Source organism: Centruroides sculpturatus, unplaced genomic scaffold (genome assembly GCF_000671375.1).
Source record: "Centruroides sculpturatus isolate CEXI.00-Female unplaced genomic scaffold, Cexi_2.0 scaffold256, whole genome shotgun sequence".
Classification (NCBI taxonomy): domain Eukaryota; kingdom Metazoa; phylum Arthropoda; class Arachnida; order Scorpiones; family Buthidae; genus Centruroides; species Centruroides sculpturatus.
In genome coordinates, this window is record NW_019384583.1 from 112,645 (window position 1) to 139,941 (window position 27,297).

General features: G+C 32.2%; 1 protein-coding gene across 2 annotated transcripts in view; it reads right to left on the bottom strand.

Moving 5' to 3' along the window:
• LOC111624512 overlaps window positions 1-27,297 on the bottom strand; it is a 215,903-nt gene that overhangs the window by 68,748 nt on the left and 119,858 nt on the right. For both annotated transcript variants that reach the window (XM_023367367.1, XM_023367366.1), the window contains exon 3: window positions 7,556-7,718. In XM_023367367.1, the coding sequence (XP_023223135.1) occupies window positions 7,556-7,718 (163 nt within the window). The remainder of the gene's footprint in view (window positions 1-7,555; window positions 7,719-27,297) is intronic.

The following is a 27,297-nucleotide window of genomic DNA, read 5'->3' on the forward strand; positions in this document are numbered from 1 at the left end:
CGGCAACACGCTTTCTTATGCTTGGCATTACGTATGCAAAGAACAACAAAACGATGACGATACGTAACACGCACATGAATTCGATTATATTTTAAAACTAAACGTTCATTCTAAGAATGGAATCCAATTATTTTAACCTGAAGAAAACCTTGTCTGAGGCCGAAAACGTTTGTTTTTACGAACAGTTTACAAGTACCGGACAATAAAGGTTTAGTAAGTGCGATTTTATCATAATCAAGTAGCAAATATAATACACCAAGAACTTGCATAGAAGTACAGATTATTATTTTACACGCGCGAAAAAATTTTATTGCAATTTTAATTAGCCTTTGATAAGGCTCGATTAAGGCTTAATTGCTTTTTAATGAGAGTTTTTTTATCAAATTTAATTAATCGTTCTAAAGTTGTAGTGCACAGATTTGACTTCGGTAAAGTTATTTAAAGCTGCTTTCTGATGTCAAAAACCACCTCCAATAGTTTTTAAATTTTTTTAATTAATATATTTTATTTTATATATAAATTTAATTAATTAGGGGGTCGGAAATCACAATAAAAATTTTTATTTTTTTAAAAATATTTTAAAATATAGGCCAAGTTAGTGTTCATCCTACTTTAAACCCTTGTCCTCCCGAGACATGTATGAGAATGTCCCGGGAAATCCGACTCCAGCTGTTCTCAAGGTCATCCAGCTGTGTAAACAATGACTCATCAGTGTCAAATTTCACAGAAAGGCGAGACAAAGGAAGTTAAACTTTGAAGCTTTTCCTTCAAAATTAACACATTTCTTTTGTTTTTTTTTTTTCAGTTTTAAGTATTTTTTATGTTTAATTATAATTAATTAAAAATTGATCAGGAACTGAGGGGTTAAACACCCAGTTACCATACTACAAATATATTCCACAGGAGGTATTAGAAAATGACAAACAAAATATACAACAACAGAGACATAATAACAGATAAAATAATTCATCATAATAGACTTAACATCATTTTCATCAACAAATGCTGTAAGATGGCTTATATTAATATAACAGACATCTCTGTTCCATTCATAATATAAAAAAATGCTCACACTAAAAAATCAACAAGTACACTCCACTCACTCAAGAAATAAGACTGATGTGGAAGATGGATAAAGTATTTATTATACCTGTTGTCCTCTCTTCTACTGGTGTCATACCACTTATGCTACACAAAAGTCTAGAAACATTAAACCTTAATAAAAACATATACATGGCACTGCAAAAAGCTGCAATATTGAACACATGTCACACTGTTAGGAAGTTTCTAGATGTTTACACATGTACCAATAATATAGCTTAATGTTACATATGTTTGGATAGCTATGCTTTGACTTTAGTCTGGCATCTGGCATAATACTTGGAACCAGTATCAGCTGAGCATGATATTTGCAAAAAAACATAAAAATAATAATATAGAGTCCAGAAAACTTAACTTAATGAGAACTGAGAAGGTGGCAAGTTACCAAAAATGAGTTTTACAACAAAGCAACAATAATAGTCTAAATCAGCGATTCCCAACCTGTGGTACGTGTACCCCTAGGGGTACGTGATAGGTTGTTTAGGGGTACAAAAAAAAGTTAATTATTATGGCAGAAAAATTAATATATTATGTATCACAAACTAATAGTATTAAAAAATTATTAGGTAAAATATGTTCCTTGCAACAATCACAACTTTTTTATTATACATTTTTTCATTTAGTTTTTTTTCTTCAATTTAAAGTTACAATACGTAAAATTAACAATACGAGTACTCACTAAATTTCTTAAATAAGGGGTACAATCTAGGGATATGACATGTCACGGGGTACACTAATGAAAAAAGGTTGGGAACCACTGGTCTAAATAGTTGAATTTTTGTAAAGATATTATATGTGCAAATTCATATACATGTTAACTATATACAAATGATGACTATCTCTATTTGTAATTAAATTTCAATTTTTAAAAATACTGGTTATTCAGTGGCTACCTTTGAGTTAGTGACATTTGTATCATGGCATTTTCCTTAAAGTTGAGCCATAGTACTAGATAGGTTTTTGGTACTGTACCTTTGATCCTATGTCCCTGTCAACTGTCATAATGCAATAATACAACCACATTTCTTTATGCAGCTAGAATGTAGCAAAATGACATCACGTGCAACATTGGCCATTTAGAAATGGGTTTCACAATGTTTGCTGTAAAGCACTTCTTGAGCACTGCATAAAGAAATGCGGCTACCTCTACCAGACACTGAGCATGCTTTGACTCAATTATCATTGCAAATACAGTAGAGCACCGTTTATCCGAAGGTCGGTTATCCGAAGGAATTCCAGTCGACAAATTTAAATTTTTGCCAGTGCTGTGGTGCTGTAATCTTTGGCTATGTCTTCGGCTACTCAAATATTTTATGTTTTTGATACTAAATTAACTTCTGAAGTATAATTTTTTATCGTTTTTATATTTTTTAATATATTTATTTTGTTTGTACAAAATAAAAAAATAATTTTTAACGATACAATAGTCTTCGTTAGGCTTAACATCGACGAAAATTCAACGCCAAGCGACACACAACGGAGAAAAATTTCAACACGGGATAAATTAATATATTTTTTTGTACATAATTGGTTATCCGAAAAATAAGTTATCCAAACAACCCCAGTCCCCAATTGATTCAGATAAACGACACTCTACTGTATTGTAGAAATGTGACATGCTTTAAAAAAAGTTTTTTTACACTTTGACCAAAAACTATTAGAAAACATCTAAACAAAATTTCTAGTTTTTGCGCAAAAACAAAAATCAGGTTTATGCTGAGCCAAATTTAAATGAGAATTTTTTTAAATATAAGTGTGACCGGAGGGTCAGCACCTCTTCAGTGCCTCATCAGGACTGACACTACTATGTCTCGTTTGATGAGAAGCCGAGATGTTGATTTGGATTTGACACAGGTCACATTACCGGCTGTGTGCGCAGGCAATCAGATTCAGGATGGAGACAGATTGAGAGACAGCATACCGGAAGTGAATCACTCAGATATTCCGTTAACAACTAATAATGATTTAATTACATAGACAACATAATACAATTTACAATTTCATTACAGTTCGTTAAGCCTTAATTTCAAGGAATCTTTAAACGAAAGTGGTTGCGAGAGAGAGAGAGTTTACAGTAGTTTGCAAGTCGATAAATACCTGGAATAGAGGGTGTCCTAGGGGATTGAGTGGAGGTTTCATTGTGACTAGGATGACAAGCCCTTAAAGTTATTTCATTTAGGATCGTTGGGAAAGTTCCAAATCACTGATAGTTCGTCTTTGAAGGCACACTTGTAGGCGATGTTCAAGTTGCATGTAGGTGAGATATCCAATTGGGTAGGATGGGGTACTGACACGATTACAAGTTGGAGAAATTTGTGATGACTTACTCTTGGAGGAACGGGCAATGACTTCTTGAGTCGTAGAGATTAAAACAGCAACTGACCCTTCAGCCATTAATTATGCTATAAGCATGATATTGCCCAGCCAAGAGGTCAGCAGGTTACGGAAATGCATCGCTTTTGCCGTTGAGAAAGTGTAAGTCAAGATTCTCTCAGGTAGTAGTTGACAACAATTATTAAACATATATGACGACATCGACGATTGATCTTTGTTAAAATTTGGATCATCACATAAGCTTCTGAAATAAATATGACTTCTTTAGCCAAACATCCAATTATGATCAAGGTTGTCTCCATGGTAACTGTGTATACAAATTCATTTTCATGGCCAACTGTTCTCGTCTGGGAAAAACTTTATAATTTATAGTGTGTTATAAAAAGCAGCCCTAACATTCTCATTCTGGTAAAATTATTCTCTTAAAAAGCAATTAGTTTATGTTTTCTTTTATTTATTTTAGGTTGTATTGGAAAGGATAACAAAAATACTGAAAAAATTGTGAAATATGCAGCATATTAAACCTGTCATTAAAATAATAAAAAAATTGAAAATTTCATATAAATTTTTTTTACATTTATAGAATTTAGAAGAGCTTTGCTGTTTTAAATTAACTACATTTTCAAATTTTACCAGAAACTCGAGAGAAGAATTAACTTGATTTTAAGGAAAACTGCTTTGTTTCATTAGGTAAATTCATAAATTCAAAATAAAATTCAGTTACAGACAGGTGGATGCAGTTGCTTAATTTTGGTTATTTTTTGTGATTCTTAAATCATGGTTTAAAAGCTTGATTGTATAGTAAACATATGTTCTTACAAATACAGAATCAATAATCTTTCAAATGCTTCACATATAGTAGAGATAAAAATTGTTTTGTAAATGTATTTTACTATAGTTCCAACAATTGCAGATTTGTGAATGTTTTTTAAAATGCCACTTTGAAAATTTGTTCACATTGTCAAATAAACTAACAAAAAATATCTGTTGGCTAAGTAATAATAATGTTGGTATAATTAGTCAACTTGTGTTATGAAGATGTTCTGTGTTTAACTTCTTTAAAATAACACTTAACAAATCTTGCATTTAACAAAAAGTTTTTCCACAATAAATGATCAATCAAACAGACTAATATTTATGTAAACCTTTATTTTTTTTAGTATTTTTTTTCCTTAATAAACCCACAAAAAATTTATAGGACTCTTACTTAAATTTAAAAATCTTTTGTAAAATTTATCATAAGAACAGTTTAGTGCAAATTTCCTCATGAATGAATTACCTGAAAATCAGATAAAGTCGTAAGTTAAAAAGTGCCAGGGTGCTAACTGGCATCCACAATTAAATGTTATTATTAGAATATTTAATTGTATTTTTACCTTAAATTATGTTTATTTGCTGTTTTAAGTTTATTGAAAAGGGGATTGTTTAAGGTTTAAAAAATGGATTAATTCATTTTCCATTATTTTTAATGGGAAAACTTGATTCCAAGCTCAAACAGCCTCATGGAAGGAATTAAATTCAAAGTACAAGGTACCACTGTAGTTTAGACTAGTCCAGGAGTGGCTAACCTTTCTGAACCTGCATGCCATATAGTAAGTACACTTAGCTTTAAAGATATTTATGCATGCCAAAGTTTTAAACTTTGAATAACAATATTTAAAGAAATTAAACGAATATGCTTTAATTAGAATAAATGTAGAGAAAAGGGTGATTGAAAAAGACAGATAATCAATCAAAATCGTATGATACGTTACGTACCAGATGATTTCTCTATAGTGCCACTTTGGGCACGCATACCATAAGTTCACCATCCCTGGACTAGTCATAAGCAACCTGCAGGCCTACAAGGCCCATGTGACCCGTAAGGTTCAGCAAATACTATTTTAGTATCTAATATACTGGCAGTTATGGAGTTTGTTGATCCTTGGCAGGCTTAAAGCTGCAATTCCATAAGAAAAATGCATACAACCCTCCAGAATCCTATGAAGTTCACTTATGGCCCACATCCAGAAAAGGTTGCTCATCACTAGTTTAGATAATCTATACTAACAAATATTTTCAAATAAACTTATTTACTTATATTTAAATAGCTAATTAATCAGAGAAAAAATTATAATATATTTCAACAAATTTCATTTCCGTCCAAGTTAAGAATGATATGACTCATCGAAAACTGTGCGAACGAACATAAACAGTGGCGTAATCGTCCGTTAGTAACAAAATATTAAAGCAGAATAAAGTTGTTAATAAGCAAATTTTAATTTATAAAAATTATTTATTAAATTAAATAGTTATTATAATACAGCAATATAGTGGAACCCCATTTATCTGGCTCAAATGGGAATGGGACCAGGCCCACCAGATGACCAAAATTCCAAATAATCCAGAAAATTCATTAACAACATAAATAACACAGTTTAGATGTACATTATATTTTATTTATTGCACATTATATATACTTTTATAACAATATTAACAGTATAAAGCAAAAGATACATCTATATACAGTATCAGTTTGTTGTTTTCTATCAGTTGGTATAGTACATGTACATAAGTTTCCTGACCATTTGTGGGGGGTACTTCTCTTTACAACCTTTATCAAGGTCAACCAGTAATTAGGGTTAGTACTCCCTAGGGAAACAAAGAACTAATTTGAGCCAAAATAAATAAATAAACTATGCTGTATTTATTTTTGTTACCAGATCTCAGTTATAAAGTCAAGGATGTTCAAAATTGACATTGAACCAAGGGAAAACTGTATTCTTATAGCTGCAACATTATACTCAGGCAAGAATGTACTACTTACAAGTTGGTTCTTTGATTTTTTTTCATATACAGTGGAACCCCGGTTAACGAACTTAATCCGTTTCCATGACTCCGTTCGTTAACCAAAGCAATTTTTTCCATAGAAATTAATGCAAATGCAATTAATCCGTTCTAGTCTCTGAAATTTTTGTGATTTATTTGTAATATACAGTAATTTTCTTTGATGAAAATGTAGGAAAACATAGTATCTATCATTACTGCAACAAACATGTAAACTTTGTTTAATAAAATAGCACTGTACATACCTTCGTTTGTTGTAGTTGGTGGCAGAAAAGTGGAGATATATGAACCTTAATGCTTAGAAGGGAAATCCCCTCCAAAAAAATAACGGGTAGCACTTCATCAGAAAATTCTTCGAGTCAAAGTCTCTTTAGGTGAAAAACCCACCAGTGGCAAAGTTGTCTTTGTACCTTGAACACGGGGAGTTCGTTCGTGGGTTCACACCTCGCTCAGACAGGCTGGCTACGTGGAGTTTTCCGGGTTTTCTCCACATCTGTAATGCCTAAATAGGGGGCCAGTTTCCCTTAAAAACACCTCCCAGAATGCATTCCCCCTAGGCAGATCGCCCAAGTGTTGCATTGCCATAACTTAACAAACAAACAAACTCTTTCCGTAAGGAACAAGAAATTGATCTAAAGTTTATTGTCTTACTCTTTTCAAAATTTTTCTCAAATGCGATAGCGCATTGTCGTTTATATTGCATTGTCATTTTCTATTGCCACTATGACTTTTTTCTTTCTTGGATGCCATATTGATTAAATATATAAATCACATAACTGAAAAAAGAAGTATAGCACAAACACTTGGAAAAGCAATGCTTAATTCGCACATATCTAACACCAACTAAAATTTTACACAAAATACCGTTGCGTTTGTTATCCGAAACAAAAATTTCACAAAATAAAAGTTCGTTAACCGATTTGGTCGTTAACCAGGACGTTCGTTAACTGGAGTTCCACTGTATAGGTTTTCTGTATGTCTACCTTTCTTATTCCAAATAAACCAGAGATCCAGATTAATGGGGGTTCCATTGCATAGTAAAAGCAATTGTACTGTTGACAAGAAATGTTTACTACAGTATCAAATTCTTATAATCAAATACATTTAGATTCTGTATAATCAAGAATTTATTAAAAATTTATTTCTGTAAATTGAATTTAATTCAAATATCTTCATTAATTACACAACACCTAGGCTTTGAATAATATTAAATTGAAAGGTTAAAAAAACTTAACTCAAGTATCTAATTATTTAATCACACTGTTTTAGTAAAATAGAAAAATCATATCCATACCATGATTGCGAAGCAAGTCTAAAATAACAGTAAATGTGTCCAATGGATGGCTATGATAAGAATTAGAATTATTCCAAGAATGACCAGCTTCAATGTGATGATCTTGAAACTTCTCTTGATTATTGTCTGAAGGACCATCATTTTCCTCTGAATAATTCTGGTTCTATAAAACAAAAAATATATATATATAAATGAGTATCATTTGTTTTAGTTTTTTCATTTTTTCTTCTACATTGATATCTAGTTACTGCATTATTTATATGTATCATTTGTTTCATAGAAAATATCATTAAACAATAATATATATCAGGGGTGGCCAACCTGCGGCTCGCGAGCCACATGCGGCTCTTTGAAGGATTATTTGTGGCTCTCGATAGATGTACCCAAGTTCCCTTTTAATTTTTGTGTTATTATATTTTTAAAAATTATTATCGTTCCGTATGTGTTTCAAAATGTCTTTTAAATTACTAACAACAAATATGAAAGACTAAGTGCAACATTGTAACAAATTTCATTTTCGCCCAAGTTAAGAATGATATGACTCATCGAAAACTGTGCAAACGAACATAATCAGTGGCATAATCGTCCGTTATCGACGGACTCCAGACCGATTTTGAATTTGTAAACTGTCATTGCAACGGACATTTGACATTGTGCTCTGGAGGAAACAATTTGTATCACTCTTGCTATGGATATAATTTGTATGCTGGAATTTTTTGCATACCTTTTAATACGTATTTAATTGCGGCTCGCGAAAAATTTCAAATTTTGAAAAATGGCTCGGACTATCAAGGAGCTTGGCCATAAACTTCGATGAATCCATTCAAAAATTTTGATGATTATTTAATTACAATTAATTTTAATAAAATACTAAACTGACATTTTCTCTGACAGAAAAATATTAGAAGTACAGCGGGTGACCGGTTAACAAACAGTTTGGACTATGAACAAATCGGATAACAAACACTTTTGCGAAAGATTTTTACGTTCGGACAATGAACACCTCACAGAACAAACACAGAAGAAGCGATGTAAAATAATGAATACCGATTGGTCTTCCCTTGTCTTCGAGCAACAATTCAAAACTTTTCGGAGTGCGGGAGATGTTGACATCGATGCTCAACCCAGTATATACTGATCAGATAGTATTCCTCCAAACTTTGAAACTCTCCCTTGTAATTCCAGCCTTTTATTTTTCTGACAAACAATTTTTTATAGTATTCGCGAGACTGTCTTATGGACACTTGTTAAGTTTTGTGTTGGTTTTTATTTTCAAAAGGTGTGAGTATAATAGCAAAGGTAGAGAGTGGGAAGATAATGTCTGTTGTTGCTGGGCAGTATGGCTTGAACAGGTCTACAGTAGACCACAGTTCAATCTTATCTAAGAAAGATTCAATATAATCAAGAAGACCCAAGCAGCTTAAGGAGTAACAAAAATCGCATCTGAGAAATAAAGAAATTGAAAAGCTCATAATGGAACCTGAAATGGATCTGACAACAATACCAAGAACTCTCAATGAAGAACACCAAGAAACTCAGCGAGATATGTTTTCTTCTGAAAAAGAGAATTAATGCCAATATCTGCTATTAAACATCTTTTGAAGAAGTAAGAAAATGTCAGAACAACAGTCTTAGAATGGCATCCAAACCAGTTTGAGATTAGTAGGCTTGGGGATTTCTACAAGTACAATGCTATTAATTACGAAATTATTACAAAAGTTGCTTCTAGCCCTTGGTATAATTTAATTAATGCTATTGATTACTTCTGAAAAATCGTAAAGAGAAAAAAAAGCAATCAACATTAGACAGATTCTTTAACCCACAAATGGAAAAAACATGACTAATAAAAATGCAAGACTATGTATATATGTATTTTTATTATTACATATAAATAAACATAGTAAGAAAGTATATATTTTTTATTTTTTTGGAGTTTCCAGAATGAATTAATTAAATTCCCATAAAAACCTATGATAAAATCGAGAATCAGTTAATGAACAATTCGGATAGCAAACAAAGTCTTGGAATGGATTATGTTTCTTAACCGATCACCCACTATATCTTCTGAGTCAATAAAATCATTAACATTTTTAAAATAATTTAAGTTATACAGGAAAATGTTGTTATTTTAATGTTTTAAATATTATTCCTGACATATTCTCACTACATTTCCTTTTGTTCACTGAAATCATTCACTTCGAGCACACTATCATAACTTTCTTCTTCATTAGAAGCCTAATATTATGCAGTTCAAAAATAATCTTGTTCATTCACTGAAGAACTGTTTTGCAAACAACATTTGCTACTTCCTTGTACTAAGAAAGTAGAAAATGTTGACAAAATATTGACAAAAAAGTTAATAATACAGAGACACATTAGGAGCAGACAAAGCAGATAAAGATTATGTTAGATGACTAATAGAGAATTAGAGGCAGAATGAAGAAAGAAGTTAATTAGAACAGAAAGTTAATTATTTAAACAATGGATAAAAGGGAATAAAATCACCTCACACAAACCAATAAAACAAAGCTTGTTTTGTTTACGAAAGATGCAGGATGTTGTTTGACTTCATAAAAGAAAATGAATATCTACGATTGAAAAGAGTTGAAACCTAAAAAGTTGATGAATAAGTTGAAATTTCCAGAAAACATTAAGTAGTATAACATGACAAATATCACCAAATGTTTGAATACACAATGACAATTGGGCACATTTAATAGCCACTCACTGATGAATTTATTCACACTCTTCTCAAACTGCAGTTAAATAATAATCAAACATTGACAAAAAATAACAAACATCATTTTATAGAAATTGAAATCATTCAATTTTTATTCCTGAGATAGGTCATTCAAATGGCCGAAAATGTTCAATTAGTTAATAAAAAGCTACATTTTAAAGGTTTTTTGTCGATGTTTAAATTTATTCATTGCTATTAAATTCACTAAATGTAATTACCTCAGCTAGTAAACTCCATTTATCCAAGCAAGCAGCATTACTCACTTCAATAAATCAAGACTATTGTCATCACTGCTTGCTTGCAAATTTACTCTTTGACTAGGAAACTGTGTAATCATGTGCACCAAGTACGTCAGCCCATAGATATACTGTGCATCTATTGGCTAAAGTAGCTTGTAAGGAAATTTTAGACATCACTTATATTTTGAGAAAAAGACTTCAAAAGGTAATAGAATAAAAAAGAATATCTTGTGCCAATATCTAAAACTAATCAATATACTCACACATTGAAAAAAATCATTTGCTTTTTTGAGAGGTTCATATGCTACTTAGTTTCAATTTTTTCACATAGTATACAAACTGCTCAAAAAAATAATAATAAAATATAAAGGTAAAGATACATTTTTTCCAATTACAAAGTCAGTCAAATACTGCAAATATTATGATTTTTCATAATTTTTGATTGGGTAATAGCAAAAATGTACTGAGTCCAGGCTACAATATATAGAGTGTACAGCTCTTTAGGCAATATGAATATATTCGATTAAATTAATAAACACTATTTTCTGAAAGTATACAGCATGATGCATATGATATGCATAAAATTTTGGTGTGAAATGGCTTTTATAGATAAATAGCTTTTTGATATCTAAATTTATCAAAGTGTCTATTTTCTAAAAAATTTCTTTAGATACTAATTTAAAAGTATTTCTTATGTTTACATTTTACTAATAATAAGATTTGAGGTCAAAGCTGCCAGATCAAAAGAATATTACTGACAGACTCCACCCTAAAACATCCAACTCCAGTGACTCTGACTCCATAATACTGATTCCAACAATTGAAAATTGTCACTGAAGTTACTTTCTGGCAAGTTTCTGCTATCAACTGAATGGCATAAGTAAAACAAATTCTAGTTGACAGACTTTCCAATATCAATCTGTACTATTGAGTTGTTCGGAAAGTAATTTCGTTTTTTACCACTAGACGGATTAGTTGTATTTTTCCCGCCATTTTTTATTCTAAACTGTATTATCATTATATATTTTGACAGTTAGCATTTTAAGGCTTATTTGTAAAAAATTTTGTTTGATTTTGTGCAATTGTTTATTCTTTGTGTCCCATCAAATATGGAAGATCAAAAGCATCATTTTCAGCATATTTTGCTTTTTTATTACCAAAAAATCAAAACGCTGTTCAAGCAAGAAAAAAATTGTGGTACATGTATGGAGAAGATGTGTTGAGAGAAAGACAGTGCCAAAACTAGTTTACAAAATTTCATTCTCGCAATTTCAATATTGAAGATGCACCACATTCTGGATGGCCAGTTGAAACCAATGAAAACAAAATAAAGGTACTGATTGAAGCAAACTGCCAAACAACAACATGTGAAATCACTAGAGATTAAATTTGTCAAATTAAACTGTTTATGATTACTTGAAACAAATTGGTTTTGTTTCAAAGCTTGATATATGGGTTCCACATGTTTTTAAAGAGAGATGCTTTCTTTGGTGAGATTTTAAGGAATTTTTTTTTTTTGGAGCTTTTACCACAATTTAACAATTGATTCGAAAGTGTACTGCCATCAAGTATACAAATTGAGTAATATCATCAAACAGAAAAGGCCAGAATTAATCAACAAAACAGGTGTACTGTTTTACCACGATAATGTCAAATTTCGTGTGAAATTTGACATTATCATGGTAAAACACTTTTTTGTATCGTGGTAAAACACAATTTGTATGGACCCGGAACAAGTAATAATCTGAGGGTGCCTGATCTTGCGAATATGGTTGCTGTGATAGCAGGTCCCATCTGAGTTATAACAGTTTCTGACGAGTTACCAAACTTGTAACTGTTATAACTCAGATGGGACCTGCTATCACAGCAACCATATTCGCAAGATCAGGCACCCTCAGATTATTACTTGTTCCGGGTCCATACAAATTGTGTTTTACCACGATACAAAAAAGTGTTTTACCATGATAATGTCAAATTTCACACGAAATTTGACATTATCGTGGTAAAACACTACACCTGTTTTGTTGATTAATTCTGGCCTTTTCTGTTTGATGATATTACTCAATTTGTATACTTGATGGCAGTNTATTATAAAAATATTGTTTTTTTTCCATGGGGAAAAAAACGAAATTACTTTCCAAACAACCCAATACTAGATTACAATGCATATTCCTGTAGTGTGCTTTGAAAGATCTGATTACACCAGCATCAAGTGGTTACAGTTTCAACACAGAGTTAGGAGGTAAAAGCACATATATACATTACTAAGATCATCACATGTATGACAAGTCAAATTGTCCAGAATAATCAAAACTTTCAATCTTTTATTCCTCATTTCATTGTTAAATATGGATAGCCAATCATTGAACTTGGATGATGTCATCCAGACTTTTTTGTTCCAGCAATAATGAATATAAAACTCTGGATTGAAATGCTTGAAACACCAAGTTTTGTTGATTTTCCAATTACCATTGGTTTCCTCTTGTCACTTCCATCAGCATTTATGCAAAAGGCAATGGTAATCCTCTCTTTAGCCTTTTCTTTTCATCCTTTCACTTCTTGAGAAAATAATGTCACATCAGGAGAGAGATGGAAAATAAGTTTCATCCATGTTGTATGTCTCTCTCAAATTGTACTTGCTCATCATGTCTTGCAATTTCCATCAACTATCCTCAATAGTTTTAAGATTGGCAATCTGCTTTCCCAAATGATACTCTGATACTCCTTTTTGCAATCTCATAGTACTTTTTAAACTTGTATATCCAGACATTGCTGCAGTAAAAATCTACAGTGTTGAGATTTGGGCCCATATCCTTAGCCTGGAACTTAATTAGCTTATCTGTGACATCATCACCTAATAAATATAAATCATCATCATCTATTTCTGCTGATACCGAGAGAGTGTACAGGTCAACATAGTGAAAAATCAAACTTTTATACTACCATCCACTACTTTTTTCCAAACTCTCCTACCAACAGACAAGTTTTTATCCTGAATTAAAGTTAAATTCCTTTCCTCTAAAGCCTGCTTAACACTATCAATCCACCTTTGCCTAGGTCATCCCTTTGGTTTTTTTTCTCATTGATTTTAGCTTCAAATACCTGTTTGGGCAATTAATCTTCTCCCTTTCTTTCCAAATGGCTAAACCACCTCAGATTAGCCTGACTTACTCTCAACTGACTATTTGTTATCTTAAGATTTTTCCTTATGTCTTCATTTTTAATATGATTTCCACTGTATCCATCTATTAACACCACTATTTTTTCTAAAAACTTCCATTTCTGCTGCTTCTAATTTTTGGTCAATTCCCTTATTTCTCACCCAACTCTTAAAACCATATGTCAATATAGGTTTAAAAACTGTGTTATACACAACTACTTTTGTCTTATGACTTATTTCTTTCTTGTTCCAAATATATTTGATCAATTGGCTCCCTGCCTGACCTGCCTTGTTTAATCTATTGCTGATCTCCAAATCTTTGTCTTTGCTAAGATTGTTCCCAAGTATGAGAACTTATTGACATGTTCTAAGCATTTGTTACTAAGTTTAACAGTTACAGTCTTTTACTCTCTACTAATAGTCATAACCTTTGTTTTCTTGTAGATGATTGACATACTGAAATTCCTGAAACTTTCCTCTAAATCAGGAGTGGCCAACACGAGGCCCACCTGGAGTCATGTTGCAGCCTGCGGAGCTAGGTCAAATGAACGTAAATATTAACTTTATTGTACATATCACCAAAAGAACATTACGTCATGAGTTATTCGTATCATGTATTTTTAAATTATAGCTAAGAGAAATTTGAAATAGCTCTCATTTTTGGAAAAATTCATAGATTTTTAGCTATTTCAAATATCCCGCTATTTGACACTCAAGGTTAGTTTTTTGTCCGACGCTAGGTGTTGATAAAATTTAATATAAGACTTCAACTTTAGCTTTATATGTTCTGTGGTCTTTGGTGTTTTTGGGAATCTCGCAATGCTATCGGGCTCATACTCATATCTACTTTCAGTCCAGCTTGACAAAGTTCCGTGTTATTCTGTAGTTTTGTTTTATTATCGTCAATGCATCTGAAGAGATTTTGCAATCAACGTTAAAATACATATTTAACATATTTATAATACCATATCATATCGATTCTATAAGTAAGTAAACCTGGAAACGTTTTATTTATATAATTTAAATTTAAAAACGGGAAATTTTCTTTAGGCATCGACAAAAATTCAACTCAGGGCGACACATAATGGACAGAAATGTTTTCAGTTCAAAATGAAGACCTAACATGGCATCAACTAGTAAAGACATTAGACCAAAGAAGAGAAGAATCACAGAAGAATTAAGAAGTTTTCAAGATAGGTGGACTATAAACTATTTTTTCGTGGAAATTAAAACAAAGCCCATATGCTTGACATGCAACAAATCTGTTTCTGTTTTGAAAGAGTATAACATCAAATAGCACTACGAGACTAAACATGCAAATATGTTTGATAAGTACAAAGGGCAATTTCAACAAGACCAAGTAAATGATTTTAAAAAAAAGTTTCTGTACAACAAAAGATATTTACTAGAGCGGGTTCAGAGTCAACATACTATGTAAAAGCTAGTTATGAAGTAGCCATGATACTAGCAAAAAAATTGAAGCCATATTCAGATGGTGAAATGGTTAAGGAATGTTTGAAGAGTGTCAGTGAAATTCTGTGTCCAGAAAAGAAGAAGGATTTCTCAAAAATAAGTCTGTCTCGTCAAACTATTACTAGGCGTATGGATGACATTGGAAAGCATATTGAAGATAATTTGAAAAGTTGAGCATCCGAGTTTATATTTTATGCTCTAGCATTGGATGAAAGCACAGATATAGCAGATACTGCCCAATTGGCAATTTTTATCAGTGGTGTTGATATCCATTTTAAAAAAACAGAAGAATTAGCAGCACTGTATCCATTTAAGGACACTACTAAGTCACAAGATTTGTTAGAGGCAGTTACATCAACACTGAATTGCTTTTCATTACAACTTAACAACTTATCGGGCTTAACAACGGATGGTGCTCCAGCAATGGTTGGGAAACACGAAGGTTTAGTAAAATTGATTGAAAATGAGGCCTCCAAAGTTGGTAATACTTCAATGCTAAATTTTCATTGCATTATTCATCACGAGAATTTATGTTCTAAGTCCCTTAAAATGGACCATGTCGTGAAAGTGGTTGTCAATATAGTGAACTTGATAAAGTTGAACAGGTTGAATCACCGTCAGTTCCAAGAATTTCTAAAGTCATTGGACTCAGATTATAATAACATTTCATTTTATGCAGAATTACGAGGGTCGTCCCAGAAGTACCCGACCTGACATAGATGGTGGTACTTGTTTGAAACAAAAAAAATGACTGTGTTCGATAGTATCAACCTTATAAAACTTAGGTTTGAAGTTTGAAGACGTTACGTTGTATAGTATTTTTTTGGCAGCCATAAATAGTGAACAATCTCAGTGAATTTGTAAACATGGAAAAAAATTTGTCATCGTTATGTGATACAATACTTTCATTTAAAAAGTTTCAGTCCAACCAATATTAAAGCTGAGCTAGATTCTACTCTGGGGGAGTTTGCTTCCTCGTTTACAACAATAAAATATTGGGTGGCAGAGTTTAAACGAGGCCGTACGAGCTGCCAAGACGAGCATCGTAGTGGTCGACCAAGTGAGGTGACCATGCCAGAAATGGTGGAAAAAATCCACAAAATGGTATTGGATGACAGTCAACTCAAAGTGCGAGAGCTAGCAGACATGGTAGGCATTTCAAAAAGTGCTGTACATCGCATTTTAACTGAAAATTTGGACATAAGAAAGCTGTGCGCAAGATGGGTGCCGCGTTTGCTCACAATGGGACAAAAACAGCGTCGTGAGGATGTTTCAATCGAGTCTTTGGCAATGTTTCGCAGCAACAAAGCCGAGTTTTTGAGTTGATTCATAACGGGTCCATCACTTCACACCTGAGACGAAAGAATAGTCGAAACAATGGACTGAAAGGGGAGAATCAGCTCCAAAGAAGGAGAAAACAGTTCCATCTGCTGGCAAGGTCATGGCGTCAGTTTATTTGGATGCGCCCAGGAAAAGCAATCAACGGCAAGTATTATGCGAACTTATTGCAGCGCTTGAGTGATGAATTCAAGAAAAACCGGCCACATTTGGCAAAAAAGAAAGTATTGTTTCATCAAGACAACGCACCAGTTCACACATCCGTTATTGCAATGGCCAAAATGAATGAGTCAAGGTTCAAATTGCTTCTTCACGCACCCTATTCGCCAGATTTAGCCCCCTCGGATTATTTTCTTTTTCCAAACTTAAAAAAATGGCTTGGTGATAAAAGATTTGCCAATAATGAAGAGGTGGAGTCTGAGGTTGATGGCTATTTTGAGAAACTCGACAGTTCTCACTATAAACAGAGGATCAAAGCTATTGTACATTGCTGGAAAAAGTGTATTGAGCTAAAAGGAGACTATGTTGAAAAATAAAGATATGTTTTACCAAATTTTTTGTGTCTTCTTTGTTAGGTCGGGTACTTCTGGGACTACCCTTGTAAGATGACTGACCCGTGCCAAAATGTTAAAAAAAGTGTTTGATTTGCAGCAAGAAATACAATCATTTTTTGCAAGCAAGTCAAAAAGTATTCCAGAGTTTGAAGACAAAGAGTGGGTTTGCAACTTTGCATTTCTGGTCAATATAACTAACCACCTAAATGATGTTAATACTCATCTACAAGGAAAAGATCAATTAATTAATAAGATGTATAATCATATTTCTGCATTTCAAATGAAACTTGGTCTTTGGGAACAACAGTTGAGGACAAAAAACTTTACTCACTTTCCAACATTGTCATTGCAACCAGACGTCACACAGGAGGTGGCGAATAAATACGCTTCTTTGATATCGCACTTAAATCTCAAGTTTAAAAACCGATTTCAGGATTTTGAAAAACATCATGTGCTTTTTCGTGCATTTGCAACGCCATTCGCGGTAGACGTGAATTTATTACCAGAAAGATTACAAATGGAGCATTGTGAAATATGTGAAATACACAGTTAAAGGAGAAATTCCATCAAGTTGGTTTGGAAGAGTTCTATAAAACATATTTGGACAAGGATAAATATCCTGCGTTTTACAAACATGCTCTGTCGATGGTTTTGCTATTTGGAAACACTTATGCATGTGAACAGCTTTTTAGTAGCATGAAGTACATCAACTTACAAGTGAGATCACGAATTACTGATGTTCATTTGGAAAACTGTTTGCATGTCATCAGTGGAGATCAATTTTGATGCACTTAGTTCTGTAAAACAAAGTCAGATGTCTCACTTTTAAATATTTTTAAATTGTCTAATAAATATGTTTGAATCTCGGTTATGTTTTATTTTCTTGAAAAAAATAAATATACCTATTTTTTGTGTTTTTTTACATTAAACCAGGCAAGTGTTTGACCTACTGGGAAGCAACGATGTGGTTGAAGCTGTAGCATGCTTGCTTGTTTACTTTAATTAACAAGAAAAAATAAAATAAAAAAAAATAGGTGTGTGGACAGGCAGAAAATATTATTTCTGAAATTTGGCCTGCCTTCTGAAAAGGTTGGCCACCCCTGCTCTTAATCATTTAAAAATTGCTGGAGATTCTCAGTTTATTGTTTAGTAAGACAATGTCATCCAGATAGAATAAAAAATCAATTTTTATATTTCCCAAACTAAAGTTTGTCAATAGTTTTGATTCTTTTCTTAAATTATCCATGAAAATTATAAATAATAAAGGGGACAATGTACATCCTTGCCTCAACCCTAGATTTACTTGGAACAAGTCACCTTTTGTCCTTCTATCTTTACAGCTTATTTGCAGTTCCTAAAGAAGGTTTGAATTCCCAAGTAGAGTATTCTTGATGCCATATTTCTTAAAAACTTCAAAAAGTAATCCTCTAGGCACTCTGCCAAAAAAAAAAGTCTTCTGCAGGTGAACAAATCCCAAGTATAGTTTCTTGTTATATTCTCATGCTTTCTCTGTCAATTGCCTTAATGTAAATATTTGATCTTGGCATCCTCTATTTGATATAAAGTCTATCTGTTCTTCTTCTAGGTCACTTTCAAGATGATTAGTTGAAAATAAATCTTTTACCACTAAAATATATTTATATATATAAACTGAGAAGAGTAAAAAAACTCTTCTCAGTTTATATATTCTTTATAACAGAAAAACTCTGAACTTGTGCAAAAGAAAGATAATAAAATAATAATTCAAGATATAAATTAAACTATATTGTTATAAACTAGAAGTTATAAATTGAACAAAAGTTTTGCCATTTTACTAAGTAGAACATGATCATATTTTTTCCTTCTTTTAAAGTTAGAAATTCTTTCCTTCTTTTTGAAGTTAAGAATTAAAATTTTAACTAATAATCTAAAGGCAATAAATTCATATTTAAATAAAGAAAACATAAGATTCTTATTTATATTCATATGTTATACTTCTCTTCACTCTGAAAATAGCATTCAGTACAGATTTTAGTCCATTTCAAGATTACTTTTGTAAGCAAATTATTTCCAAATATTTTGCATTTATACTACAAAATTACCTATTTTTCTATAAAAATAAACTGTCCTTGTTAGATTGTCAGGATTTTTTATAATGAACAAGAACAATTCACATTATAAAGCTACATTAATTAAATATGAAGAGAATGATTTATATAACATTAGTATGATAATTAGCTTTACATTTTAGCACACAGAAAATGGTCATATATTTAGCTAACAATAACAAGAAATAAAAAGCAAGCATGATTTAAATAAACTATTATGTAATAACTAAATATTTAAGTTTGTATGTTTTTTCGTTATTAGAAGTAATTAGAACCATATAAAAAAAACTAGTCTTTTCCTTTAAACATAACATTGCCAAATGACATGATTTTCTAAGCCAAACAAAACACAAAAATAACAAATTCAACAGACTATGTTTATCCAAAATTTCAAAATAGATTTACAATTGAGTTTAAAAAGAACAAGACACTTACAGCAATTAAGAATCTTTAACTCATTTGTACCACATATAAAGAACAAAGTGAAAAAGTGTATATACATTAACTATATATATATATATAAATACTATAAAGTAAGGAAAATCTTTAATTTAAAGCATAAAGCATTTGCATTACTTCAGAAATACAACTAGGAAAAATCTAATCATGTAAAAGAAACAAAGAATATAACATAAGCATAATCATCCTACATTTTACTTTGAGAAGTGAACTCTTATTTGGAAGAGAATATCATAAACATTAAAAAATTATTTGCTTAGATCAGTGTTTCTCAACCTTTTTCTACTCGCGGCACACCTATGACTCAACACGACTCAACACAGCACACCAAAATTTTATTCCCCTTAAAAATGTATATATTAATTATACTATTAATAGAATTACATTATGCCACTAACCTATTATTATTATTATTTTATTAAATAGACATCAATTCATGTGTTTATTAAAATTTATGAACTTTAATTCGCTGTAGAGCATATAGTGTAGAAAATACACTTATCTACTACTATTAAAATAAATAATTTTACTCATATCTTTTCAATGTGATATTTGCATTTACAATAAAAATAAACAAACACCTTTCTCTAGTCCAGCACACTTTTAATGCGTTGTTTAATTGATATATAATGTTGTTATTTTTAATTACTTAGGTTTAATCTACACGTTTTAGAAGTATGCGCATGTGCTTTAGCGTTAAGTTGTAAATAAGCAATGTGAAATTTTTTGTATTTTTTCGAATACTTTGTTCGTTATATAGTTCGAATTTTGAACTGATGATGATCGATTAAAACGATCGAAAATGTTTTTCAACGCATTAAAAGTGTGCTGGAATAGAGAAAGGTGTTTGTTTATTTTTATTTAATTTTTCCAGTAAGCATTTAGTTATTTGCATTTACTTAGCTGCAACACAAACAGCTGATCCATGGTGTAATCGTTGACAATGCTAGTCTCATTTCTTCATCAACAGATCTGAGTCTCTCTCTCTTTGATGTTTTAATTTCAGTCAACGTCGAGAAGCCCAGTTCACACAAATACGTAGTTGAAAATGGCAATAACATATTAACTGCCATCTCGGAGATAGCAGGTATTCAATCCTTATTGCCAATTAAAATGTATCCACAGGCACTTCGAAGAGTTGTAATTTCAATGTTCTGTCTGCTTTTAATTCCGCAAGTTCCTCTTGTAAATGAATAGGTAAAGATTCTGAAATCGCAGCAAATAGATTATGAACCCAGTCGATATCTTCAACACTGTCTCCAAATTACTTCTTGAACCTCTGCTGCAGGATTTGTAAATGATCCTTTAATTAGATCCAGCATCACTTTATTACCGGAAGCAAGTGACCATACAGTCAAGAACATTTCAAACAAACCATTTTCAATTCTCTGTATCCACAAATTTAGCCTATTCACAAATCCTTGAATCTTATCCATACTAGTAAGAATATTTTTGTTCCTACCTTGCATTTTTCTGTACAGCTCATTCAATAGCACAAAAATATCAGAAAGATAGGCCAACTTACATACCCATTCATCATCTGCAAATAAATCCGTGTACTCGTGCCCCTCGACAGTCAAAAATGCATGTACCTTGTCTTTAAGTTCCAATATTCGCATTAACACTTTTCCTCTTGATAACCACCATACTTCTGTATGTAGTAGGAATGTGGTGTGTTCTGATTCCATTTCCTGACACAAAACAGAAAATAGTCGTGAATTTAGGGGTCTCAATTTGACAAGGTTTATGACTTTTACTACTTCGTCCGGCACAACTTTCAGAGAAGGTGGCAAAGATTTAGCAACAATGGTTTTGCGGTGAATAAGACAATGATCGCATCGTATGTTAGGATTAATTTCACATACTTGAGCTACAAATCCTTTCACTCGGCCTGTCATAGCTGCAGCTCTGTCTGTACAAACACTAACACAGTCCTTCCATTTTAATTCATTTTGGAGCACACATTTGCTAGTTACACGAAATATTTCTTCACCGGTGGCTCGCTCAGGAAATTGTTTGCAAAAAAAAAAATTAGTTACAATTACCATTGATGTACCGAATATAAGCAAGAAGTTGTGCGTGGCCACTAATATCGGTGGACTTGTCGATCTGAAGCAAGAACTTCCGACTGCTGTTGATTTTCTCCTTCATAATGTCTTCAATGTCACTGGACATCTCAATAACTCAGCAACTGATTATGTCATCAGAAAGAGAAATTTTTGATATTTCACTAGTAGCTTCTGAACCCAGGACTATTTTCACCATCTCTTTATAAGCAGGCATTAATAATGTTTCAGCTATTGTATGTGGTTTTTTGGCCTTTACGATAAGTTCAGTTACCTTATAGCTAGCTTCCTGTACTTTGTCCGAAACACATACTGTTGTAGTCATGGATGCTGCTTGTTTTCGGTTTTGTTCCAACAACCAACGAAAATAATTGACATCTTTGTTTGACAGAGAAGAATGTTTTGTTGACAAATGTCATTTCAATTTACTGGGAACCATAGCAACATTAATAAGTTTTTCACCACAAACAATACACTCGAGGATTGGCATGTTTTATCACCAAACCAAAAAAAACCGCAAGATAAATAATTATCACTATACTGCCAGGCCACTAATTTTTTTCTTTTTTTTCGGGATCAATGTTATCACTACTTCTACTCGTCGACGGAACACTCCATACAAGGAATTTGTCCCTCTTAGAAAAAATTAAATAGTCTAATAATACAGTAGAGTCTCGAAAACTCGGCACTCGATAACCCAGCAGTCCGGATAACTCGTTCACACCCTGGCAGGGAAAAAAATCCTTAGTTAATTAATTTTCATTATAGACAGCTTTATGCCTCAAAGTATTTTTCTGAGGTCTGTCTTATCAGGTAAATTACTGTACAGTGTATTCATTAATTTTCATTTTCATGTAGTAAAGGCTCTATGCCTTCATAAAGGACGTACTTTTCCTTTGTTTAAGGGTATTTGGGCAGTTTATTATCCGTTGTATTCTCAAGTAAACAATAAATACAAGTACAGTACAGTATTTTCTGAGGAAACACTCATACTTATTTTTTTTAACCCCATTCCCGATAACCCGGCATTTTCACAAACTCGGCCACCCTTCGGTCCACATTAGGCCGAGTTTTTGAGACTACTGTAATAGAAAAAAAAATAAGACTGACTAGCAATCACAATTTTCGGACTACTTCAGAGCACAGCTGAAATAGAACTGAAATATTTGCAAGATGCAGGACCTATATTCTTCAAAGGGAAGTCTAACAATGGGTTGGTGAATCGGTATAGGAATGTAATAAAGTTGAGGAAGCACTAACAAACAGGGACAAGTACCAAAATAAAGTAATAAAGGACAGGGCTAACACGTACACAGAACAATTGGCAAAGGTAACAAAACACCTGTGAACAAATTTATTTTATATTTAATTTCTTAGAATACATAAAATGCGTGGCTCCAAGGGACCAAACAACTATGTACATTTACTTACCATAGGTATCCCTTGATTAATGCAAGTAATAAATTTTTCAATGTTATCGTATATATCAAAATCACATTAATCAAATACAGTGGTACCTCAGTACTTGACTGAACAATCACCACCCACTAGAACAAATTTTTGGTTAATAACAAATATTTTTATTTTAACTTTTGCACTCATCCATAAAGCAGTTCTCAAAGATAAAAATGAATAATTAATTTAAAAATAAAATAAAACCTTACAGCTGCCTACCATTTGTCAGACAAAATTATACTTAATTCGGTTCATTTTTTCCATAAGTGAAAAAAACAAACTGCATGAGGAACACAATTATCAGCATGTTTTACAACCACTTCAAGTGACAGGCCAGATGGCCAAGCAATCAAGGTGGTAGCCTACTGCTCTGGGGACCCAAGATTGAATCCAGATGGATCAAAAAATCCCTGAAAATTTTTTGGAGGTGGTCCATCTGGATATGTCAGTCCCCATCCTTCAAAACCCCATTATGAGCTTTGGTCAAGCTCATAATGGGCTTGCTAAATGCCCTCTTAGTGCCCACAGGGCAAAAAGAGTTAAAAAAAAATAAAACCCCATTTCAGGTGGATTAAGTGTTTCAAAAATACGTGTCTGTGACACACTAAGATTTGTTGCAAATACAAGAGTTGCAATCTTGAGTTGTTATTCAGCAATCTTTAACAATTTCTTCCGGCAATTTCTCTTCAACAGCTTTTGAGGGGAGCCGTGCGTTTTGTATCCTTTAGTTCAAAATTTCCTGAACGAAAGTTTCAAAACCACATCTGACACATTCAGAGTTTAGAAGCATCTTTCCTGTACACAGTACAAGTATTTTTTACTGTTTGTATAATATGATATCCTTTATGAAACGTAGAAAGCATGAATAATATGCTTGATGTGTATTTATCTGCAAACATTTCGGCTTGATTTTATTCAAATGAATTGTGATGTAAAAAAGTTTAAAATAAGCTTCAAAACAAAGAATACAATCTCACATCAGGAATAATGTGTTAAATTTCACAACTTATAATTAAATCACATATTTATGTTAAGTAAAACAGCTGTTAATAAAAATATGCAAAAACTTTCCATTAAAATCCCAATAAAATTACTGTAATAAAGTAATTTTATTGAGATTTTATTGGTAATTGTATTGGGTATATGTATTTTTTGACTTTTTTATGATTTATACATGCTAGGCTTGTAAACTTGTTAAATTTGTGTTAAATTGAATAAAGATACTGATTTTTGTGTTATATGGCCCGATTTTCCCTTCCATTTCTGCATTGGGCAGGTTTTGCTATATACAGGTTAATTTACATTATTTTTTTGCAAAAAATTCAAGGACCAAAGAAATTTTCCATTAATCACAGGTTTTTGCTATATACAGGTTCCATTATAGACAGGTTTGACCATATAAAAAACAAAATCAGGGTGTCCAACAATTTCCAATTTTCCTGAGATTTCCAGGTTTTCAAGATGAAAACCTACATTTTTTCCTGACTGAAAACAACTCACTGCAGAAATTAAAAACAGTTTACAGTTTATTTCATGTTACCAAATAAAACTCAGTTGTAAGGCTGTTCAATTCTGTTTATTAGAAAGCATGATTAATTTTTTCTTTTGATTAATGAATTCATGTATTGTTACTTCAAAAAATGCAGAAGATTGTATATCACATACAAGTTTAATATGACAATTTTATTAAAATATAGAAATTCAAATCAACATTGTCAATCTTATAATGTAAACCAAATACATATTTTCCAAATTATGCAATTCACAGTGAATAAATGTTACAAAATAAAAATAATCATACTCTCTATTAATTATAGAATAAAATAATGCCATATTTTGCAGTTCTCACAATTTCTCATTAATGTTTCCAATCTCTATCAGTTTCTGCAAGAATCATCATCTTTTTCTTTAGCTCTTTCACCATTTCTGTAGCCACCAACTTCTCACCTCACTTTTTTTTTTCTTATTTCTTCTTGTTTACAAGCAACCATAGTTTCCTTGAATCTCTGTGCTGCATTTCAAGTTGCATGGATCAACTGCTTTGATATATCCAATTTCCCAATCCACTTGCAGACATGACTATATCATATATTTTCCAGTAAGCTACAAAGGTCTCTTCTTTCGGTTTTCCATTAAGCATTCTTTGTTGATGGAAAAATCCAGATTCTATATGAGCTTTACTATGAGACATTATTAAAATCATCTTCACAAATATTTCAAATTCTTTTACTTCACCACATTGATATGGCAGACTAAGCCAGAAAGAATCAAACATGTAATTGTTGTCTGAAGTAGCATTTAATTGTATCACTAATTTCTGAGGATGTCAAAATTTCTATATTGCTTATAAATTTTATCAGCTGTAGAACCATTTATCCAGTTATTGGTCTCAAGAGTTATGTAATATCTAGCAGTTTTTGTGCTTGTGCTCTCTATTACTTGTATAATCTGGATTTAGGCATAATAGTCCCTTGATCAATTTGTATTTCAGTGGCAACTTTCCATCAATTTGGTGGTTACAACTCATAAGCATTTTGCAGAGTCTTTTTGAAATTCTAATATCACTGCCAGTTACTATCTTCATTTTAACTTTTCTAATTTTCTAATCTTTGCAGGCATATCCAAGATCTACTATATGTACTGTGCAGAGATTTTCTGCTTTACTAAGATCCACTCAGTAATGGAATTCACAGAAGGTTTAAATTTACTACATGCAATTTACAATCTCAGGATAAGAATAGACTTTTATTAAGGAAATAATTTTAAAAGTAACAAATGCAAGAAATTAGTGACCAAGAAGTGACATTAATTTCATATTGTTATTAAAATAAATGAAAGCATAGGAATGCATTCACCTAAAAACATCTCCCAGTTTTAGATAGTCCAGATATTACATATAAATTATATGAACATATAATTTATATATCAAACTACTATTTTCATTAAAAAAAATTATTCAGTTATGAAATCTATCTTTATTGTCTAATAAATGTAAACTATGTAAATTTACATAGATTTCACTATTAAAATTAACAAAATTTCAATAGATGGAAGACACTCAAACAAGGTAAAATCAATTAAACATAGTGAAATCTGTTCAAATTACAATTAATAGGTTTAACATGCTAAGATACTGAAAACAATACTAATGTCACTTAACATGTTTTGCTTCTGAGCACCTCATTTATACTTTGAATCTAATGCACACTTCATTTCTGTTTTGCAAAAAGTTGAAAAGAGTGCATATTAAAGTACAGTGATACCCTGAACGTATGTGATAGGTGAGACCGAGCTATAACCGTCGAATTTGCATAAGTTGGGGTATAATTTCGCAATTTGTGTAAAATCCAAGTCGGATGTATGTAACAGGGCTGTGGAGTCGGAGTCGTGGAGTTTTGATGTTTTAGCCGGAGTCGGAGTCGGTAGATTTTTACGTGACTCTACACCCTGGCAGGGCTGTGGAGTCGGAGTCGTGGAGTTTTGCTGTTTTAGCCGGAGTCGGAGTCGGTAGATTTTTACGCGACTCCACAGCCCTGGTATGTAAGCTAATAAATGTTCTTGTTAATCTTTTGATTCGTCTTGTTAATCTTTTGTTAATCTTTGTTAATCTTTGAATGGTCTTGTTAATCTTTTGTTGTCTTTTGATTCGTTCACGGTTACAAGAAATCACCATATAGAGTCTCTCAAGTCTCCATAGATATAACAAACACAGAAATAAATAACACAAAATAAATTGTAGCTATGTGTCGATTTCGTGCAACACGTCTGAACATGTAAGCTGAACAATAGTGTGGGGGGAGTGAGTAATCAAGAGTTGCTTGGCACTCAAACAAAAGATGAATTGACAAGATTTGAAAATCACATAACTCCGGGTTTGCGTAAGTCAGGGTAGAATAAGTCGAGGTATTACTGTACAATAAACACAGTAACATCTTTCCAAAAAAAACTGTCATTATTAGAGGAGAAGGTGGTATTATGGAACACTGCGGGTATTATGGAACCACCCCATTTCGAACTGATAATAAAGGCGAACTGTAGCGGAATGTGGCTGATCTGAACTAGGCAGACATCCATAGCAAGGAGAAAACCCCTTTTACTTCAGTTAAACGGTTGTCCGCATTTAATCAGCAAATTTGTTTTTTTCAAAATTCGCAAGTTTTGAATGCTAAGT